This window comes from Megascapheus bottae, chromosome 16 (genome assembly GCF_031878675.1).
Source record: "Megascapheus bottae isolate mThoBot1 chromosome 16, mThoBot2.hap1, whole genome shotgun sequence".
Classification (NCBI taxonomy): domain Eukaryota; kingdom Metazoa; phylum Chordata; class Mammalia; order Rodentia; family Geomyidae; genus Megascapheus; species Megascapheus bottae.
The window spans coordinates 3598441-3618253 of record NC_143524.1 but is presented as its reverse complement, the minus strand read 5'-3'; the positions used below and the strand labels follow the sequence as shown (position 1 = coordinate 3618253).

Genomic DNA, 19813 nt, shown 5'->3' with positions numbered 1-19813 from the left:
CCAGCCCTGGTGAGACTCCAGTTAACCACCGGAAAGCCAGAAGTGATGCTGTGGTTCCAAGTTGTAGACCACTAGTTATCTTTGAGCAAGAGTTCAGGGACAGCTCCGAGGCCCTGAGTTCAAGCCCGATGACTGACCAAAAAACAGGGGGGAGGGGAATGGGAGACAGACGATTTGGCTAAGTGGTAGAGTGCTTGCCTAGCATGCACGAAGAGCCAGGTTTGATTCCTCAGTACCACATACATAGAAAAAGCTGGAAGTGGTTCTAAGGCTCAACTGATAGAGTTCTAGCCTAGAGAAAGCCCAAGGACAGTGCTCAAGCCCTGAGTTCATGCACCAGGACTGGCAAAAAAAAAAAAAAAAAAAAAGTGGCGCTGTGGTTCAAGGGGGTAGGGTGGTATCCTTGAGCTGAAGAGCTCAGGGACAATGCCCAGGCCCGGAGTTCAAGTTCCATGACCAAAACACACGAACAACGACCCCTCTTGTTGGCCAAGTCCTCCTCCATCATCTCAGCCATCCTGGGAGCCTGCCAGCCAGGAGGAGACTTCACCATCCCTCCAACTCTGTCATCTCCCGCTTTGCTTCTCAAGCAGGCCCCAATGGAGACTTCTGGGTTCAACCTGCCTGACCCTTCATAAAGCTGCCCACCTCCTCCCTGGCTGTCATTCCTGTTCCTCCACAGCAAGCCTTCCTCTGCTCCTCTGTCCCCAGCCAGCTGGCTCCTCCAGTGTGGCCTAGCTGTGCTTGCCAAGGTCATGCGGTCCCATAGCCAAGCTCTGCTGTGTGTGTGTCCTGGCGGACTGCTGTATTTACACCTGTTCAGGTGGTCTTGGCTATCCTCAACAGCCAGCTACCCCTTGGTTTTAACTCAAACTGTATTTTCCCCAACTTTAGATGTCCCACATACACTGGATGAACAACTTGCCTTGCCCTGCTAACCCCACTTATCCAGGCTTCAGCCTGGGGGGGCAGCCCTGTGTCCCCTGGGCTAGGGGTGAGCAGGGTGGGCTTGGTTGGAAGCATGCAAGGTGTAGGACTGGTAGCAGAGCAGCCGTCTCAGAGCATCACCATTGCCAGCCACTGACCCTGCAGTCAGGCTCTGGACCTGGAGACATCAGGGGCAGAGGGGCAGGAAGTGGGCAGGGGCAGTGTTGTGGCAGAGTCTTAGAGGATCAAGTTTCCACCACTAGCAAACACAAGCAGTGCTCATGGGTTCCAGGACCCCCAGGGGAGTAAGGGCAAAGCTGGAGCTTTCTCACTGCCTTGTACCCGCTAGAGGCATGTTTGCTGTCACCCCAGGGGCCAATGAAGTGTCACCTGGGGCTGGCAGCTTTCTGAAGCCTGCTCTGAAAGCCACTTTTTTTTTTTCTTTTTTTGTAGTTATGCAATAGGAGGGTGCATGTTGGTGACTCCAGACACTGGTGGCACACATCTGTAATTCTAGCTACTTAGAGGTTATGCTGGTGTTTCGAGTTGGGCAAAACCAGGGTTCTCAATTTTGTGGCCTTCAAATAAGGGTCTGTTCTGGGGGCAAAGTTTTCCTGAGCAGTAGCGCCAGGGGATCTGCTGGCTCCGGAGGGGAGAATGGAGGTGGTGTGGGCCCAGAACGTACTAGATCACCCCGTCTGCCTATGTGGAGAAAATCTGATCTCTTCTTGATATATAAACACCGACCCATTGTTTTAATTTCCGAATTTATTAAAATGATTAACCTCAATACTGCAAGTGCATGTACAAAATATTTGTAAAAAATGTTTTTAATGAAACGTTAAAGAACTTACCTCAAATGCTGAAAAAGTCCTTTTTTTTTCATTCTTTCAGTACAAGGAATACATTGTATCTCAAAAGTATTACAACCCAGCAAAAACAATTGAAAACAGCAATTTGAAAAATGATTGAAAATCGAATACTTTACATATATTTCTAGGCTCATTTCCTAATTCTTACAATGCCAAAACTTTTTTTTTTTCCTTAACCAATCATTGCATAAGCTCAAGCGAAAAGTTTTTATTGAATGTAACCTCTTCCAGACTGGTCTACAGTGTGGGGAGGGGTTCTCCTCCCCACAGTGAATTCTACAGCAGATAGAGAACAGTCTGAGGCCCCTGCCTTTAGAAACGGAAATAGGTTTCCCAGACGGCACCAGCAGCTGCTGGGTGCTTGTGCATACGACTCCTGAGAGGCAGCGACTGTCACCCCATGTCGCTGCTCTGAGACCCACGGGAAGGTCAGCCTCGAAAGACGAGGCCACAACAAATCGAAACAAACATCATAAATAAGTTACTAAAATTAAGCTTAAAAGTGGAGGAGAAAATGGGAAAATGTGTTACTTTTGTTACTCTTTCCTTAAAATGGCAGTTCCAGAGATGGCTCTTGTTGGTATTCAAAGAAGCAGTTGAACGTTTAGTCTCCCAGGCTCTTCACAATAGTGAAGTGGGACTGGGCACCCGCTGTCCCCGGCCCCTCCACACTGATGCCCACCTTCCTCTCCTCCTTGGTGGCTGGGGACACCGAAGGGGTGGAGGCATCCCCAGACACCCGAAAGGCTCCGAGGAGGGACGCCCACCACCTGCTGCCACACTTGACACCTGAGGTTGGCCTGCACCTAACACGAGGGCAGAGCTGACAGGGCCCTACAGGGCATGAAAGGAAAGGCCATGGAGGCAGCCAAACTGGAATAGCTTCGTAATTTCTATTTGGAACTGACTGGCGACAGGTTGTGGGAACTTTTGAACTTGGCAGCAGTTCTAACACGAGATAGCAGTGAGGGCCCCTCCCCTGGACCTCCCCTCCGGCCGACTTCTGGTAGGACATTGTCTGTCTGCAAGGACGTGCACATTTCCCATAAAGCAAGAGACACACTGGTGTCAGACACCTGCTACAGACGACACACCTCGAATCTTTGATTTGTAAAAGAACCCAGAGAAACAAATGAGCTTGGTAATGAACAGAGTAGTAATCAAAACATTTGCTCATTAAGTTACTTAAAAATTAATTTCTCAAAGTGCTTAAAAAAAACAAATCAAATCTGACTCCTCTTTTTGTTTAACTGATAATAATATTCTGATATTTTCATAATAAACAGAAGCAAGAACACCCACTGATGCAGTGCTTAAAACTATCTATTTATAATTTCCTATTTTATTGGCATGGATATTTCTAAACTTAAAAACCTTCCTGGTAAGTTCTTTTAATTTCTTATGACAAAAATTTCTCACAACACACAAATATGTACAACATATACATTGTTTTCAGTTCTTTACAGTGAATTCCAAAGACAAACATTTTTTTTTATAGGTTACCACAGAACAAAAGCTGTGACTCATGTTTTTATTTCATAAACTATTATAAGTTAAAGTGAATAGATTTTTAATATTCCTTGTAGCATTTTACAAGTGCAACAGAAGCCTGGAGGAGCCCGATTAAGACAGCTGTAGTTCATTAGATAAACGCTGTTGCTTGTCAGCACGTCTGTTCACAGCAAAGTTTTGAAAAAATAAGCACCAATCATTCTTGCAAAGAACGAGTTTATCTAAAAGGATGGAAAAGTGTTAAATACAAGGTCTTTAATTTACATGACAAGCAATAAATACGCAGTTTGGAAACTCACCCTGCACGCTGGCTGCTGCTAACCTCCGACGCACAAAGCACGGGAGGAGGAGCTGGCCCATTTGGCAATCTGACTCCCGCCCCGCGGTTTGTTTGCTAAGGTAACAAGGCCACACACAGCACACCGGGGCCAGCAAACAGTGTGAAACTGACAGAATTCCAAGGGGGAGACATCTAGCAAATAAACCAAAAAGCCAAAGATCACTGCTGGTGATATTAGCATATACTCGAAAACTTTAATATGCTGCTACTATGATTCATTTTAAATTATTGTTTAGTCGTCTATTAAAGAGCTAGCTGCTGCTCTTGAAGTTAAAAAACAAATTGTGTTGCCACATTATTGTTTCAAGGTCCTGTGTGGAATGCTGCTACCACTGCACAATTTTACACCAGGGCTTTATTTATCGCGTAACTCAGAATTGCACGTAAGAAGGCTATTTAAAAAGTACGGTAAAAATGTGCACAAATCGGAAGTCGGTCCACTGTACACTTTCTACAGGATTATGCTGATAGGAGACCGTGACAGAAGTGCTGTGGCCACGAGGGTCGCTGAGGAACAAGCCACAGGAGGCTGCGTCTCTAACGTCGTCTCCCCAGGCCACACGAGGACCACGAGCTCATGCGTTCAGCCTTAAAGACTGATCCTCTCTTCTCCTGGAGGAAATGTCAATATCTATGGAGTCTTTGCCAACTATAAGCCGCAAGCGCTTGGCTGGGGGGAGGGGAATGAAGTCGTCCTCGAAGTCGTCCTCATAATCGTCCTCCCCGTCCTCGCCCTCGGAGGACGAGGGCTCGTCGGTGCTCTCCTCCTCATACTGGCTGTAGTCGTCCACTCCCATCTGGGACTCCAGGAGGGAAAGAGGGTCACTACAGCACACCCCGTTCTCGTGAAGGCCCTCTGCATAGGATCCCCTGCTCTCCTCGTCCCGTTTTAGCTGGATTTTCAGTTTTGTCGAGCTGCTGCCTGATCCCGAGTTGAATCCATTATTAAGCTTTGCTACATAGAGGTTATTATCCTTCTCGTGGTCTTTGCTCAGCTTGATGCTTATTTTAGAGGCGTTCACGCCGTCGCCCTCTTGGTCGCTGGGCTTGCTGCTGCTGTCGTGGCGCCTACGAAGAGTCAATTTGGGGATCCCAGAGTTATTCTCCAGGATTAACTGTGCGTCGTACCTTGTGATTCGCCTCTTCTTTTTGCTTTTTGCAGTTCTAAAGCTGTCTTTTGTTTTGAAGCCATCTGAGGTGACAATGGAACAACCTACCACGGGCGAAGGGGCGCAGTCTGCATAACTGGCAGGCAGCCCGGCTGTGCCACTGGGCTCACCCTGGTCAGGATGGGGACCCAACAAACTGGGCAGCATGCCATCTCTCCCTGGGGAGTCAGGCACCGGAGGGGATGCCTCTAGCTTTGCAAACTGTTTCACAAGTTTGGCTTGTCGAGACTTCTTTTTGGACAGGCCAGGGACGCCCTTGGGGCCCTTTGCGTCCACCTTCGGGGCTGTCTCGCGGGCCAGCTCCTCCTGCACCTTGGCGATGGGCGGCTGGCCACCGCCTGGGCAGGGCTCCGTCTCGCCGCTTTTATAGTCGTCCAATGCATTTGGTTCCAGCTTGATGTCAGAGGCGTCCTTTACGCTCATACGTGTCCTCGTTGAGCGCCTCGTGATGTAGGCACAGGGCGAGTCGTCGCCCCGTGAATGAGCACCTCGCCCAGGGTTCTGCCTGTGTTCTCTGGCCGCGTGTCTGGTCAAGCACCCGCCCCCAGGTGCAGCCTGGCTCTGTCCCTCAGCCTCCTTATCTTTCTTAATGGGCAGATTTTTGTACAGGACTACTTTAGGCTCTTTAAGTACTAAGTTCCCCATTTCGAGTTTCCTTGAAGAATTCTTGGGCTCCAGCCGCTTGCAGTGATTCCTCAGTTTGATCTTAGAAAGTAAAGGCTTTGCCGGCTTTCTCGGCGTCTTTGGTACCCTGGGATTGTTCGTGTGAGTGAGCTTAGGTGAGGTAGAGTTGGAAGCAGCGGGGAGTCTCGACTGCCTGCTCAGTGGTCGGCTCTTGCTGTTCTTCTTTATGCCAACTGAAGATTTTCGGTTAGCAGCTGGAAGGTTAAAAAAACAAAACAAAACAAGGTGAAAATGAGCTTGGTAATTCAGCATCTAAAAAAACCATGCCCCAAACCAGACTCAGCTACCAGATACCCACAGTGTCCCTTATTTTGTGGCTAAGTGCCACAAGTGCCTAGACTTTGCTCTAGGTCTCTCCTTCACCTGTCTGGACTTCTTACAGATTGATCATTTCAAACCTGCTTTTAGACTCGCTAACTTGTTTACCCAAAACAACTGCATTACTTGGCCAGTGACACAGAAGAGAACTATTCTAGGCTTGAGGACAAACTCCGTCACATAGGTGTCTTACAAGCAAAACGGACAAGTAAACCCAGACTGTCATTCGAATACTCAGCAAAAAAGAACTACAGGATTACTTCTCACTTCCGCTGAGGATTGGAGAAATGGGGGGAGCTGACAACTCAGAGGGGTGCAGGACCCTCAGTAACTATGAACTCAAGACCGCCCAGGATCTGCCATCTTCCCTCCAAGACGGGGATTGAATAAAGGTTTTCCAAGGGCTTCTACATGACCCAAATTCACAAGCCGCTTGAGCTGGCTGACTCTGCCATCGTTTTGTTGTTGCTGTTCTCCACACTTACATTCCAAGAGATCATTTATATAAACAGGGCTTTCCACAAGTTTTTATTTTTTATTTTTTTGCCAGTCCTGGGCTTGAAGGCCTGAGCACTGTCCTTAGATTTTTCTCAAGGTCAGAGCTCTACCACTTGCGCCTCAACACCACTTCTGGCTGTTTTCTACATATGTGGTACTGAGGAATAGAACCTGGGTCTTCATGCATGCTAGGCAAGCATTCTACTATACTAGGCCAAACTCCCAGCCTCCACAAGTCAAGTTTTCAGAGAGAGTTCCCTCATTCCCCAGTCAAAACCTCTTCCTTTATTAAAGCTAATCAGCAGAAGTCAGGGTGGACTGGACACAGTGAACCCTGCACCCGGGGGCCTGGACAAGCAAGTAAGTCCTTTTTATATGCTTGGACCACCCGTTCCTCCCACATGGCAAAGCAATGAAGTTTGTTTCAGTTCTTACTGGAATTAAGGGAGAAGCAAAGTGACACAAGTCTTGTAGAATGGTCAAATCCTCCCAGACTGAAGGCTCTGTGGACAAGAGGCTGGCACAGGTGGGCTTCGGGCTACACTACCAACCAGAATTCCTAACAACACAACACACTGAGCCAACGAAGAACACGTATCTGTGGGGGCTGCTGCCACGGAAGCAACTTATTTCTGGAATGGAAGGAGTGAAGCCTGGACAGCACTGAGCTCAAGGACCAATGGCTTCTTACGAACCGGAATGAAACACACTTGCTTGCTAATGGTATTTAGGGAACTCTGTAGCAGACAGACTGCTCTGCCCGGCTGGTCTGCAAGGTGGACTGAGTCACTGCCTGTCTACACACGCCACAGTGTTTACTGGTGGGTTCCAGATTGGCTTTCTCACGGTGGATAGGAGATGCCTCGGTTTGTCTCCCCAGGACTCTTCTATGGCCCAGCTTAGTGGTTCCTGACCTTCCATGCTCTTCTCCATTGCTGGCCTGGGTGCCTGCCGTCAAACTGCACACTACACACATGCACACACACACCCCCGGCCTGCAGCTGACACATTCCTATTACCAGCTCCGGGAACACGTTGTTAGCCCGCCTGTTCACTTGAGTGGGACCTCGATAACCATTTTCTTCTTGAGAAGCTGCTTTTCTCAGCTGTCCAAGCACACATGAGCCCACGTCTCCATCTTCCCAGCTACTCTTCAGGGGCTGCTGGCCTCTTGCAAACGTCAAGGCTGCAGATGACAGGTGCCTACTTGCCCACAGCTAGCACCCCGCTCCTCTGCTGCCGCCTGCCAATGCTCCTTGGGTTACACACCCCCAACAGCAGATACCCTGCCTTGCCGTGCCTGTCCCACCGTTCACCTCGTCTGTATTGCCGCACACCTGCCCACTGCCCAGGCAGGGAGCAGGCCCCCTTGATCCCTTCTATCCCAAGAGCCTCACCTGTCATTCACCCACCCTGTACAGTCTACCCCCACCTTGTTCCTGGAACCCGTCTGCTTCCCAGACAGTCCAGCCTCCTCCTCTGTGCAGCCAGAAAGATTTGCCTATCACCTCATGCAACCTTGGGGCTGAATGCTTTCAACAATTAGGTGCCCAAGAGTAAGTAAGTTAGCCTGGGGTCATAGCCCTTTCTCACATCTGCTCTAGTCCTCCGCCAGGAATGGCCATGCATGACAGGCTTTACCTGGCCAGCCTCCCCCCCGCCTCCCCCCCCCCCTGGGAGCTTGGGCAGAGGCCAGCCTCCTTCACGTGCCTTACCACTATGACCTGCAATTTGGGATGCCCTTCCTGAGCCCTGTCTGGATGGTATTGGATATTACACACATACAACTTCAACAGAGCTCACACCTGTGTGTGTGTTATCATCAAAGAGTAAAGCATTATCTCATCAAAAGTCTAGGTCAAAGTAAGCTCATCAAAGTGAAGACCAAAGACAGATAAGCATCCAGAGTCTGCCAGAGCCAGGAGGCCATCACTATATAAAACTGGTGACCAGAGCATTCACTGGAGGTGGAAGCTGGGAATTAGTGAAATCAAGGAGGAAAAAGTCAATTATGTTTAAATGTGCAGGGAGATGGGGGATTGCCCCCCCTCCCCCGTGGCTGCAGAAGGCCGTGCAGCCTGGGCTTCTGTACAGTTTTTCCTCCCCCAGACAAATCCCAAGGGAATGAATCTGGACAGCACCTTTGGGCAGCTGTGTATGCTAGATGCTGTGTGTGCAACTTGGGCACATTAGAATGACTGGGAGTGAATGCCTTAAGAGCCCCCCCTCCCCAGTGAGTGACCAAGATAGGACTTGAACTAAGGTCTGTGGCTCCAGATCACAGTTATTGAGTGGCAATGGTGCTTAAGCTTGGCTTTGCCCTTGCTAGGCAAATATTCTACCACAGCTGCTCTGAGATAGAGTCTTGCTTTTAATCAAGGCTGGATCCTCTGTAATCCTATTTGTGCTCTGCAAATAGCTGAGATGACAGGCACCTACCACTGCCCTCAGCTATTGCTGTTTGCCTGGTACTGTCCTTGAACACAATCTTCTAGGAGCTGGGATTACAGGCATGTGACACTGCACTGGCTCTGATCCTGATTTCAGTTGAGCTCTATGTTGTCTGCCTGACGTGGTCCCAACTCATGGTGCAGGACCTGCTCTTGGTTAACATGGTCACTCCAAGATGCCATAAAAAACGTAAGGCAGTAAGTGTGGCACTGAGAGCAGCAAGAGGCAGCAGAGCTCCCTGAGCGCCTGGGCCACCCACACAGAGCAAGAGCACACGGGACTTCACGAGGTATCATCTCATGGCTCGAGAACCCAGAAAGCCCTCAGTAGCACTCTGGTTTAATGGGTACAAGCAGTCTGACCTGACATGACGACAAACTGGCAGAGTTCAAATCACCTGGGTGCAGTTCTGGGGAGAGGAGGGAAGCCAGCCTCCACATTTTGGCCATTCCTCCTGGTCCTAAGCTGACAGTGGCCACCCACTCCTTCCGTGTTGCATCTTGTACCCGGCGCTATCTGCAGAAAGCAGCCTGTCTAGTGGCAGAGGTCGGAAGACCTTCCTACAGTGGTAGTGACAGTGGTAGAAGTGGCCTTCAGGTCTGTACTAGCAGACACTGAAGTGCTCTCAAGATGCCTTCTAGTCAGGGGCCCAGGAGAAGGAAGAGGTCATTTTTCTCTCACCAGGCAGAAATGTTTCTCTACACATAATGTTTGAAGAAAGCACTTCTTTCATGAGCAGATACACCCCAAATGAAATACAGGATAAAGACAAGCAGGTCACCCTACATACATACACAAGGCATATCTACTCTTCAGAAGAGCACTGGTGCTTCTGCTTTGCTCCAATCTCAGTCAAAAAGCTTTCCTTTTTGAAGGGTTTAGACATAAACACCAAAATGAAAGACAGCCTAAAAGAATACAAGTAGGAAGCCACATGCACTGGTGAGGCTGAGGCAGGAGGATCAAGAGTTCAAAGCCAGTCTGGGCTACACAGCAAGACCATTTCAAACCAAAACCAAACCAAAAGCACTTTTCCCCCAAAAAGAAAATCTTATGTGAACATGACTTAACACGCAATGGTCAGAGCCTTGAGCCTCCACATCAGCACTCGTACAACCAACCAACCGTGGATGACTCCACACACCATGCTGCAGGAAGCACCCCAAAAAAGGCAGTCACTGCAAAATGCGGCATTCCTGTTCTCTACCTGACACTACAGCTCCTGGGGCTATTTGGTCCCTCTAAGTCTGAGAAAACCTGGGAAGGTTAGCGGTTCACCACTTCCCTTGGGGCGAAGGCCTGGACCTCACGTACCACGTGTTCCCTACAACTAGGAGGCTTTTCAGCTCCACCGTGAATCCTCCCTGGACGACGGCAGTCAGCACAGGCACTGCATCGGCGTGCTTCCGCTAAGGAGTGTGCACACTGACTGCCAGGCCCCCCACGGACGGATGGCAGGGAGGGCCTATGTTTTCATGTACACGTTTATAAAACGGGTTTCACAAGTCTCCAGTTTCACCAAGGAACCAGACTCAGAAAGCAAATGTTCATTGCACTGCATTTATTGTTAGAATCAACAGTCACCAGTGAATGATGGACTACGGCCTCCTGTGTATAACATAGACTAACGTGGACTCCTGCTTGAACACTAGGTCTCATCTAGCCCCTGACTCCAGCAGTGAGAACTCCAGGAATCCTCACAGACATTCACCTCTCCCTTTCTTCAGGGTTTTCTGTAGGGTCATTTCCGGTGTGGAAAACATCAGAAGGATGTGAGCCAGCACCTCAGAGGCCGTCTAGCGCTCAGAAGTCACACTGGACACACTGCTAGCAGAGGGCGATTTCGGGGACACCAACTCAGAGCTTTTGTATAATTTTGTATAATTATCTGCCAAAGACAATCAAAGGGCCTGTGCTGTGGCGGTGCCTAGACCCACCAGGGTCACCCAGGCAACAAGAGCCACAGAGGTCCCCATACTTCCCAGCTCCACAATCAGCATGTGCTGGCTTTTGCCCAGTGAGGGCTTCTTCTTTTCCTTTTCTCTTTGTTTATTCTTCATTCTTTTCTCCATCAGATCTTGCCCTTCGCATAGCTTCTTTATCCTTCTCAGCTCCTTCACTACTTTCTGTAGCGGTTAACAACACATTCCGCAAGGCGACCACATCCAAATGCTGCTCCAGCAATTCCGACCCAGTAACTAGTTCAGGACTAACACGTAGGAGCCTGCAGCCAGACGCTACACACTGCCATTTCGGTCAACCAATCCTAAGAGACTGGCTGGACGCTGGGCAAGAAGGGGCCTGACAATCCTACCCAGGCCCTCGTCTCATGGCAGGCCTAACATACACTGACCGGACGTAGGAGGGGACAGGAATGGAAGTGTGGATTCAAACCATTCTAGAACGCCTCAGGCTTCTGAAGCTTGGAGTCCTAGGTGATTCTTGTTTAGAAGTTCAAATCTACAGAAGCATGCTTTAGAAAGCAAATTGTTTGGGACAAGCAAAACAAAAACAAGCTTTTAAAGAAGATATCTTATCAGAGGTTCCCTTACTTACTTGCATGGTTTTTTTCCTGAGTGGTATCTGCATCAGTGTTAGAGCTGACAGACTGACTGTCTGAGTTTTTGCTGCTGTCACCTAACTTTTTAAGCCTATTTAAGCGTTTGTCTGTTTCTCTGAGTCCATATTTGCTATTGATAACAGGTGCAGGCGCAGGTAGTCCTACTCGGGATTTAAAAGCACCAGTTCCCCGTCTGAAAGAAAAACAAGACAGGTTAAACAAATGAAATACAAAGTACTCTTACAAGAAGCTTTGCTGGAGTAAAGGCATGTGGACCTGCCAAGACCTGGACCACCAGTGGGGAACAGGCAGGTCTAAGAGTAGTCTCACAAGAAACCCAGTGGTGGGGTGCGGTGGCTCACACCTGTAATCCTAGCTACTCAGGAGGCTGAGATCTGAAAATCAAGGTTCAAAGCCAGCCTAGGCACAAAAGGACCCAAGATTCTGACCTCCAATTAACTTCTAGAAAACAGGAAGTGGGGCTTGGTTTGGCTCATGGGTGGGGTGGTAGCCTTGAGCTGAAGAGCTTAGGGACAGCACCCAGGCTGAGTTCAAGCCTCACGACCCACAAAAAAAAGAAGAAAAGGGCCAGGAGTTTGTCCTAGTGATAAGAGTGCCTGCCTAGCATGCATGAAGACCTGGGTTCGATTCCTTGGTACCACATACATAGAAAAAGCCAGAAGTGGTGCAGTGGCTCAGGGTAGAACACTAGCCTTGAGGAAAGCCCAAGGACAGTGCTCAGGACCTGAGCTCAAGCCCAGGACTGGCAAAAAAAAAAAAAAAAAAAAAGAAGAAAAAAGAACTCCACTGTTCCTAGTAAAGTTAAATATTTAAAAGCCAGATGTAGTGACAAATGTATGCAATCACAGCTACTTAGAAGTGGAAGCAGGACGATTAAGTTCTAGGCAAGCCCAGGAAAAGGGAGACAATATATCAAAAAGAAAGCAAAACAAAAGGGCTGATGGTGTAGGCCAAGTGCCCTACTTGGCTAGCATGTGTAGGTTTTGAGTTCAATCACATTAAAAAAAAACAAAACAAAAAACAGGGCCAGGAGTTTGGCTTAGCATGCATGAAGAACCAGGTTCAATTTCTTGGTACCACATACATAGAAAAAAGCCAGAAGTGGTGCTGAGGCTCAAGTGGTAGAGCTCTAGCCTTGGGAAATCCCAAAGACAGTGCTCAGGCTCTGAGCTCAAGCCTAGGACTGGCCAAAAAAAAAAAAAAAAAAAACAACAATGGAAGGGATGAGGGGAACAATGAAAGGGTGACACTGATCAAGATGCATTATACTTGTAAAATGATTTGTTGAATGGTAACTCCTATTTACAAGTAAGCAAAAACAGTAAAAATAATGATTAAAACAAAAAACAACCTCAGCTTTATACTTTCATCAGTCACAACTTGTTAGGTCTATTGCCATTCAACCGTTAATTTGCCTATGAGAACCATTGGATCTTCAGATAACAGAAGATGAAATTCTTCATTTACATTGCTCTTTTTTTTTCAGGCAAACAAAATCTACTATTTTACTTAATATCTAGTCTATTTATCAGATCACTGCATATGCTAGAAAGAATAAACAATGCACTGTGCCTTCCTCAAGGGGAGGACTGAAACTTGTGACTTTAGTTTTCTATTTTGCCATCACAAACACGGCTATTAAACTGCTCTTGAAACCAAGTCCTTCCAACCTGGTGCTTTTACTTCTGCAGAACAGGACTGTTAGGAACCAGGATGGGCTCAGTTTTAGCAACTACTTCCCTAAGACCGCTAGAATTCACAGCCTTCTGGTACTGACTGGGGCAGCTTGCCTGCTCACACTCACACCAGCAGTCAACTGTGCTGGGGTGAATGGGAGGGAAGATATCTTAGTTTCCTGGTTTACAGCTGGTTTCTGGGAAGCATTTCCTCTTCCTTCCCCATTTCTTCTCTCTGATTTTAACTCTTCTTTGAGTTTATGGGGCTCTGTTACTGGGTGTGTGCACTTATTGTCTGCCAGTAAAACATCTTTTTAAAAGATTTTTGACCTTGGCGACTCACACAGGTCTGCATTCATCATTTCTGGTCTTACAGCTTCAAGAAGATCTTTGTAACTCAAGCTTAGACATATATCCAAATTGCTTTTCCTATTGATTTTACATTATATTACTTAAATTTTAGATTTTTCTTCTTTTTTTTTTTTGGTCGGTCATGGGGCTTGAACTCTGGGCCTGGGAGCTGTACCTGAGCTCTTCAGCTAAAGGCTACCACCCTACCCCTTGAGCCACAGTGCCACTTCCCATTTTCTAGTGCTTAAGTGGAGATAAGACTCTTATTGTCTTGTGGGCTGGCTTTGATCCTCAGGTCTCAGCCTCCTGAGTAGCTAGGATTACAGGTGCATGAGCCACCATGCCCATCATCATCATCATCATCATCATCATCATCATCATCATCATCTTCTTCTTCTTCTTCTTCTTCTGCTTCTTTTTTCTTTGAAAACTGAAGTTTAAATTCAAGGCTCTGCACAGCTAGTTAGGCACTCCATTGTTTGGGCCATGATTCCAGCTCACTTTGCTCTCATTTTTGTGTGGCTGGCATGAGTTGACAGTCTTATTTGTACTTCTCATTATAGCTGAGATGACAGGAACATGCTATCATGTCCTGAGTTTTCTGAGATGGAAGTCTCACAAACTCTTTGCCTAAGCTAAAACCAAGATCCATCTGATCTCACCTTCCACCGTATTTTAGGAACTTTTTGCCTGGGTTGACTTTTTGCCTGGGTTGACCTTGAAATATGATTCTCTAGAGTCATAGTTCTGCTTTCATAAATTTTAAGACCTTTAATCCAGTAAGAATTTACTTTGCACATGATGATGATGTGACATGGGGTTTCCCTGTGCCCTTCTTCCCCCCAAGCACAATATTAACAAATATCACTAAATAAACCATTACCTCTACTACATATTAAGATACCATACATTGCCTCTATTGTAGGGCATTTTTTGCCAGTCCTGGTCTTGGGCTCATGGCCTGAGCACTGTCCTCGGGTTTTCTCAACCCTAGAGCTCTACCACTTGAGCCACAGCATCACTTCTAGCTTTTTTCTATGCATGTGGTACTGAGGAATCAAACTGGGGTCTTGGTGTATGCTAGGCAGGCACTCTACCACTAGGCCAAACTGCCAGCCCTATTGTAGGACTTTTATCTTTTGAGATCCATTTACCCATTTCTAGGCCAGTACCAAGTCTGATCACAATTCTATCTGTTGAAGCAAAGCTTTCCAAATAGTTTTTTCTTGTTTTAACATTAAAATACTATTACATAAGCTTCAAAATAAGTTAATTTTCTTTGTGCCAGTCCTGGGGCTTTAACTCAGGGCCTGTGCTCTATCCTTGAGGTTTTTTTTTTTTTTTTTTTGCTCAAGGCTAGCATTCGAACTTGAGCCACAGCTCCACTTCCAGCTTTTATGGTAGCTTATTGGAAAGAAAAGAGTCTCAGGACTTTCTTGCCTTGGCAGGGTTTGAACTGTGATCCTCAGATCTCAGTCTCCCAAGTAGCTAGGATTACAGGTATAAGCTACCAGTGCCTAGCTTCAAATAATTTTGACCAATTCCCAAAATAAAATACTTAAAAGTTGTTGAGTGCTGGTGGCCCATGCCTGGATTCCTAGCTACTCAGGAGGCTGAGATCTGAGGATCACAGCTGAAAGACAGCTTGGGCAAAAAAGTCCATGTGAGACTCTTACCTTCAATTAACTACCAGAAAACAGGAAGTGGAACTGTAGCTCAAGTGACAGAGCATTAGCTTGAGCTTGAAGAGCTCGGGGATGTCACCCAGACCCAGAGTTCAAGTCTTATGAGTGACCAAAAAAAAAAAGAAAAAAATCCTAAAAATTCCAAATAATTTCTGTATTAGAGAGGAGCAATATTTTTTAGTACTTTTTTTTCTGGCCAGTTCTGAGGCTCAGGGCCTGGGCACTGTCCTTGGGCATTCCTCAAGGCTAGCACTCTACCAGTTGAGCCACAGCACCACTTCTGACTTTTTCTATGCATGTGGTTCTGAGGAATCTAACCTGGGTATTTGTACATGCTAGGAAGGCACTCTACCACTAGGCCATACTTTTGGCCAAGAGAAGAGTGATAATTTTATGTTTTTGTTTTCAACTCAGGGCTTCATGCCTGTCAGGAAGGTGCTGTGTGTGTGTGCTTTGGTAGGTCATAGGGCTTGAACTCTGGACCTGGGAGCTGTCCCTGAGTTGTTCAGCAAAGCTACTGCCCTACTCCCGGAGCTACAGCATCACTTCTGGTTTTCTAGTGGTTAATTGGAGTCTCACAGACTTTACCGTAAGCCCGGGCTGGCTTTGAACCATGATCCTCAGATCCCAGCCTCCTAAGTAGCTAGGATTAGAGGCACGAGCCACCACACCCGGCTCTGTGTTCTCTGTGTGTGTGTGTGTGTGTTTTTGCCAGTCCTGGGCTTGAGCTCAGGGCCTGAGCACTGTCCTTGGACTTTTCTCAAGGCTAGAGCTCTACCACTTCAGCTTCAACACCACTTCCAGCTTTTTTCTATGCATGTGGTACCGAGGAATCGAACCTGGGTATTCATGCATGCTAGGCAAGCACTCTACTACTAGGCCAAACTCCCTGCCCCTTCTATGTATATTTTTGTCTTTATGGTTACTTTTACCTAGGTCTTTTTTTTCTTGCAGGGGTCTGGATGAAACATGTGGAATTTGTATAGGAGCTATTACAATTACAACTATGACAGTGTAGCTAACACTAGACAGAAGTGTCTACTGTGCCCTGTGGACTCCCCAGTCCATGTCCTCACACAATGTGCACTCATTAACAGTCAACTTTGATTAACTATTTTGCTGTGTTTTTCCATGAAGTGATTCTTTTTTTTTTTTTTCTGCCAGTCCTGGGCTTAAGCTCAGGGTCTGAGCACTGTCCTTGGACTTTCTCAAGGCTAGAGCTCTACCACTTGAGCCTCAGCACCACTTCCAGCTTTTTTCTATGTATGTGGTACCGAGGAATCGAACCCGGGTCTTCATGCATGCTAGGCAAGCACTTTAACCACTAGGCCAAACTCCCGGCCCCGTGATTCTTTTTTTTTGGCCATTCCTGGGGATCTAGGTACTGTCCTTGAACTTTCTCTAGAGTTCTACCATTTGAGCCACACCACTACTTCTGGCTTTTTCTGTGTATGTGGTACCAAGGAATGGAAGCCAGGTCTTTGTGTATGCTAGGCAAGCACTCTAATACTAGGCCAAACTCCTGGGCCTGGCCTATTGATTTTAAGGCATTATTAAACTATGACTGAAAACTGTCATGGATTAATGTTTCTTTCTTTTTCATTTTTGAGACAGGATCTTGCCACGTGGACAAGATTAGTGTCAAGCTCAAACTTTCTCTGGTCTCAGCCTCCTGAATGCTGAGAACATAGGTGTTATCATCATGCGTGACTTACAGGGTCATTTTACATTTGTAAACTGGTCTAAGATCTAACTAACTACTGATTTTTGGGGGGAGAGGAGGGTAGTACTGGTGATTATATTCAGAGCCTTGAGTCCCTTGAAACTGCTGGGTAGGAATTTTCACCATTTTTAGCTACACCTCCAGCTCTCCTTTCCTACAGTTTGTTTGTTTTGGAGATAGGATCTTACTATGTAGCCAAGCTAAATGAACTTACTAAGATGCTATGGCCTTGAGCTCCCATCCTGCTGTCTCAACGCTCTCAGTGCTGGGATTCCAGGTTTGCATTACAATGCCTGAACATTCCTAGGGTCTTAAAACTTTTTTTTTTTATTACAAATTTTATTTACATGTTTATTTGTTTGTGCCAGTCTTAGGGCTTAAACTCAGTGCTGGGAACACTGTACCCAAGCTTTTTTATTGTTCTAGGTTAGTGCTCTACCAGCTGAGCAACAGCATCTCTTCTGGCTTTTTTTGTAGTTTCTATAAGAAACTCAGATTTTCCTGCCCTGGCTGGCACTGAACCACAATCTTCACATCTTAGTCTCCTGTGTGAGCCCAGGAAAAATTTTATATATCCTCATCTAGTCTAACAAAAATCTAGCAGTGTTAGGAATCATTTTTGCCACTGTTGGTAGTGGTTAGCCACAGGATGAGAAGAGGATAAGGCTCTGCTTCCTCTAACCACAACTACAATCAGCAACAGCGCCAAGTGACTGGGGAGTCTCACCTCTACTAGACATTGTCAGTCAGCATGAGTGGAAGGAGGAGGGCTAGGAAACTGCTGGCAGTCATGTACCATTCCTCCACACAGGGAAGGTGCTGAGGATCGGCCACAGCCAGGTGAGTGAAGTTCCGAGGACATGGTGAGGTATACCAAATGTGCTCTCTTAAGCAAGTGCCTGCCCTGTGCAGTCCACACCGTCCTGTAAAAGCAGCCTTCAGGAGCTTCTGCTGGCTCATCTGTGCCTCACCTCTTAGGCATGCTTGTTTATAGCAGCACTACAAGCAGTGGTGGGAGCTGGTCCTGCCAGCCAGTGGAAAGGTGGGAAATTTTAGGAAGGATGCAAGATCTTTGTTAAGCCAACTGGTCCTGGGAGGCAAGGCAGGGCTTGGCACATGCTTGGCTTGGCAACTGTTCTACACCCACCGGGCCATACTCCCAATCCAGGACCCAGAATTGGGATGGATCACAGAGAGCTTCCTCGATGAGTGACACGAGAAGAACTTAGGAATGGTGAAGAGGAGCACATGGAAACAATCCTTCCATGGCGTGATGCCATGCTGGCATCAAGGTTTTATACATGTCAGTGAGGAAGCTACACTTGCCACTCTGGAGGCTATGTGTGTGTGCGTGCACGTGTGTGTGCACGTGTGTGTGTGTGTGGGTGCGTGTGTACGTGTGTGTGTGTGCGTGCGTGCGCGTGTACGTGTGTGTGTGTTGGTATGCACATGTGTGCTGTTACTCCTTCCCTTTAGTATTTTTGTATTCAGGACAGCTGACTGTGTGAGGACTTGAAGGGAGAGGCAGGGACCCTAAAGATGGGCATGAGACTTGACTACACAGGTCACAGGGCGCTAGACCACAGAACATAAAAATGTACTTAAATCATAAAAAAGATAATTAAGTTCATACCCATAAACGTGTAATTTTGAGTTTAAGTGAAAATCTTGATAGTGTACCTTTCACAAGTGTAACATTCGCAGAACTCATTATTTTCTCCAAAAAACCCATCTCCATAATAACAAGAAATTTCTTCTCCAGGTTCAATATCTCTTAGAGCCTTCACACATGCTGTATCTCGACCAGTTGACACAAACTGAAATAAAAGGAACTCATTGAGAATCTCACCCCTGAGACAGAAACAAAATATTTGAGGGTTTCAAGAAGTGTTTATTGCTTACCTTACAGTTAGGTCTGCAATCTGAAAAATGTCCAAAAGAGAAAGTCAATTAACTGCTGATAAGATCTGAAACACGAACAGTTACAGAAATCTGAAAAGGCTTTCCAGACAATGTCACAATTTTCAACAGAACTGTAGGTCCGAACTAGATTATTGGAAGGGGGCTGGTCTCTCACTGACCACGGCAGGCCTCCCCAGCCAGCACCAGTGCAGACACCTGGGAAATGCAGCTTACCATGGTTTATAAATGCAGCAGGGCCGAGCCAGAGTTGAGCACAGTTTTTCCTTGTGGAATACATGACACTGAAGTCGTTTTCTCCATGTCTAAGTAGCATATTCTCTTCAATTTCTGAAAGTTCCGCAATACAACCCACCAGTAATTCTATTTTGTCATTTCGTTTCCTAGTTAAAATATGTGATAAAAATTACTAGTAATTATAAACCATAAGGCTTTTTCTAATAAAATAAGCCTGCCCAATAAATACCAGAAATTGTGCATCTTGTACCTGCCTCACTTGGGATGCACCTGGGTATGGCTTTTCCTCCTTGGCCCCTATAGTCTGGTCCCGTGGCTACTTATTCTCTACCTGTCCCTATGAGAGAACAAGGAGCAGGCCACCCATGTGGCTGAGTGTTCTGTAGTATCTAATACAGTGCTTCCTGGGTGTAAGGCACTTGCAGACTGCCGAGCCTGGATGAAGCCAGCAGGGACCAAAGGCAGTAACACATTAGAAGGACCCATGCTGTGAGCTACCAGCTAGCACACTGCTTACCAGGCATGGTGCACAAGCTCAAGGTTTTTTGGTTTGTTTGTTTTTTTGCCAGTCCTGGGGACTGAAGTCAGGGCCTGAGCACTGTCCTTGGGCTTTCCTCAAGGCTAGAGCTGTACCACTTGAGTAGAAATACCACTTCTGGCTTTTCTATGTATGTAGTACACCAAGGAATGGAACCCAGGTCTTAGTGCATGCTAGGCAAGCATTCTACCACTAGGCCAAACCCCTGGCCCAAGCTCAACTTTTCATGTGGTCACATTAAGAAAGAAAAGACAAGAAATAAAATTATTATTATTATTAGTGTTTGTGTAGGCGTACTGGTACTGGGGCTTGAACTCAGGACCTTGTTCTC

General features: G+C 46.8%; 1 protein-coding gene across 1 annotated transcript in view; it reads right to left on the bottom strand.

Annotated features, from left to right (window-relative positions):
- Nucleotides 1-3104: 3104 nt before the first annotated feature.
- The window catches only part of Kmt5b (lysine methyltransferase 5B), a 59340-nt gene continuing 42631 nt past the window's right edge, over nt 3105-19813 (bottom strand). The window contains exons 7-11 of the mRNA XM_090347231.1: nt 18924-19090; nt 18690-18709; nt 18468-18604; nt 11328-11524; nt 3105-5698 (exon numbers count right to left, since the gene is read on the bottom strand). Coding sequence (XP_090203357.1) covers nt 4227-5698; nt 11328-11524; nt 18468-18604; nt 18690-18709; nt 18924-19090 — 1993 coding nt within the window. The 3' untranslated portion in view covers nt 3105-4226. The remainder of the gene's footprint in view (nt 5699-11327; nt 11525-18467; nt 18605-18689; nt 18710-18923; nt 19091-19813) is intronic.